The following is a 2,629-nucleotide window of genomic DNA, read 5'->3' on the forward strand; positions in this document are numbered from 1 at the left end:
TGAGAGGGAGAATCTTTGTGATATGACTGCATTCTTAATACAAAATAACATCTTCACTCAACTCAAAAATTGCATTTAAATCCCCTGATACTATATTTATACAAACTACTCTTGCATTTTAAAAATTTATATATTATTCAGTAAAAACATCAATATTATCTACACGAATCACTTATCATTTTTGAACTATTACACATATAGGTAGTTTGTGCAAATATGTCATAAATAAAAATGTAATACGCTACGTATGAACTCAAATAATTGAAAAAATTAAGGTAATTAAGTCCTTTATTTATAATAATAATAGTAATAATAATAAAATATCCTTAATAAATTACATCTTCTGTAAGAAAAAAAGAAAAGAAAAACATTAGAAGCAGGCAACCTTATCTTTTTTTTCCTGCTTCTGTTCAAAAATTACAGCCCATAAAAGAGAGACTACAAAAACACAAAGATAATTTTTGTTAATATTAAAAAAAATTGAAAAAAAAAAAAAGAAATTGAAAAGTTTTAACTCTTTTTCCCTTCTTCACCTCCCTCTTCCAAATAAGCCTTCTTTCTCCTGTCAAGCCTACCTAACAGACAAATCACAAGGAAACACGTGGCATAGAGCGCGTGCACCTTCCAACTTGTCTTGGGCGGCTGGTGCAGCACGGCCCTATGGAACACCGTCATGTAATAATGCAGCCCGACAGCAAAGCCCACAAAGGTCTGGCCCAGGCCCAATAACTTGGTTGCCAGCCCAGTCTCGGTGGAGAACACAAGGATGAGGTACATCAACAGAAGCAGCAGGTACAACACATAAGCGAGGGTTTGCAGCACTTGCACACAAACGTAAGTGGACTGGGAAGTGGAGTAGAAGAATCTGAGAGGCTCAAGACCCGTGAGGAGTGAGGATAAGCAGAGGATGGTGAAGTATATGGCTAAGTAAACTTGGATGAAAATCAAGAGCTTTTGGAGTGAGAAATAGGCTTTGATTCTGTTGAAAATGAGTGAGACGAGAATGAGAGGGATGATAATGAATGCAAATGAGACGAAAGATGCAATTGTGGCGGCGTATTTGTTGCCCACATACGGTTTGAATCCCTTGGTGAATTCTTTGTTGTATTTTGTGAGGTAGATCTGTGAGGTTTTGGAAAGTCTTTCTAAATCCGGGACAATGGATTCTTGAAATTTTGATGGGAGGTCCCGGAATTCAGACACTAGGTCTTCTTCATCATCATCTTGATCAATCCAGCTGGGCAATTTCTGGGATTTCTTGGGCTGGGTCTTACCGGATTTAACCTGGGAGGAGCCCTTCTCCAACTGGGATTTGGCCTCTTTGGTGGTGGTGGGCTTTATTGTTTTGTTCTTGGGTAGATCTGATGATTTCTTGGTTAGAAGTGAAGAAGTAGCACCAGTTTTGGTGGTTGAATTTGAGGTGGAGTTGAGTTTCTTGAGCTGGGATTTGAGTTTCAATGGAGTGGAGTCTGATGAAAGATTGGTTTTTGTGATCTTGGTTGTTTTGTTCTTGGTTGAATCAGAAGGGGTTTTGATGAGCTTGGTTTGGTTCTTGAATGCAGTAGAATTGGTTGTTTTGAGGAGCTTGGTTTGATTCTTGGAAGTGGGGTTGATGAGTTTGGTTTGGTTCTTGGTAGCAACTTTTGTACTCGTACTAGTGGTCTTCTTCTTGATGGGTGGCTGATCTTCTTCATCTTCCAACTCCAACAACACTCTTTTTCTACCAAAAAGGTGTTGATTTGTGTGCTGATTGTGTGCAGAAATGAGAGTTGAAGTTATGAAAAGGAGCAGTAGTAAATAGAGCAAGAGTACCTTCTTGAGGCAGGAGGAGGAAGAGTCTTGAAATAGAGCCATTTGTGAACAAATATTTGGGTACTGAAATCTATGTCCCCCCTCCCACCCTTTGGTTTGTTTGGAGATTGTAGTGAGGACCCTTTTTTCCTTCTTTCCCTTTGGTTTAAAAGGCGGAAATGGATCTGGATTTCAGAGTGGAAAAGTGGGAGGACAGTGGCATTTATTGGAGAGAGAGAGAGAGAGAGAGAGATTTATAGGAGGAGGGGTGTGTGGGAGTGGAGAGTGGGGAGTGAGGCTCAAGGGAAACAAGACTTTAATGCTAAGAGGGGCAAAAGATTGAGGTCAGTCACATGGCCCAACTACATTGGGACATCCTAATCTACGCGCTTTTACACTTTGCTCTCTTTTCCTTCACATTATTTTATGAATCTTGCGTAAACATTTTCTGAATTAGGGTTAATTTGAGTATCACTATGTAATGATAAATATCCGAATAATTTTCATTTTACCGGACAAGATATTCTACTTGTTTATAATCATCATACTGAGTTGAGCATTGGAAATCCAGTTTTTGAATGGGGAAGAGTAAATGTCCTTGTGTTTGGAATTGATACAACCTATCTCACAATGACGTGGTTTTCAAACACAAATCATAACCAGTGGAAATGAGTAAATTTTGATGCATATATAGTGGATGGAGACAGGTAGTATAGCGACATTAAAAAAAAATCTTAAACCTTTATTTATTTATTAGGTAATAATATAAATAAGTGTTTCATGTTGATTATAAACGAGAAATTTGAGTAGTTTATAAATCTTAGTCCTCTTCTCTTTA

At 38.0% G+C, this 2,629-nt stretch overlaps 1 protein-coding gene across 1 annotated transcript; it reads right to left on the bottom strand.

Moving 5' to 3' along the window:
* Positions 1 to 261: 261 nt before the first annotated feature.
* Positions 262 to 2,086, bottom strand: LOC105176468 (cell wall integrity/stress response component-like protein). Its single transcript, XM_011099281.3, has one exon. The coding sequence runs from the start codon at positions 1,852 to 1,854 to the stop codon at positions 511 to 513; it is 1,344 nt and encodes a 447-aa protein (XP_011097583.1). The 5' UTR covers positions 1,855 to 2,086; the 3' UTR covers positions 262 to 510.
* Between the last annotated feature and the right edge of the window lie 543 nt (positions 2,087 to 2,629).

This window comes from Sesamum indicum, linkage group LG13 (genome assembly GCF_026168435.1).
Source record: "Sesamum indicum cultivar Baizhima isolate 11 linkage group LG13, ASM2616843v1, whole genome shotgun sequence".
Taxonomy (NCBI): domain Eukaryota; kingdom Viridiplantae; phylum Streptophyta; class Magnoliopsida; order Lamiales; family Pedaliaceae; genus Sesamum; species Sesamum indicum.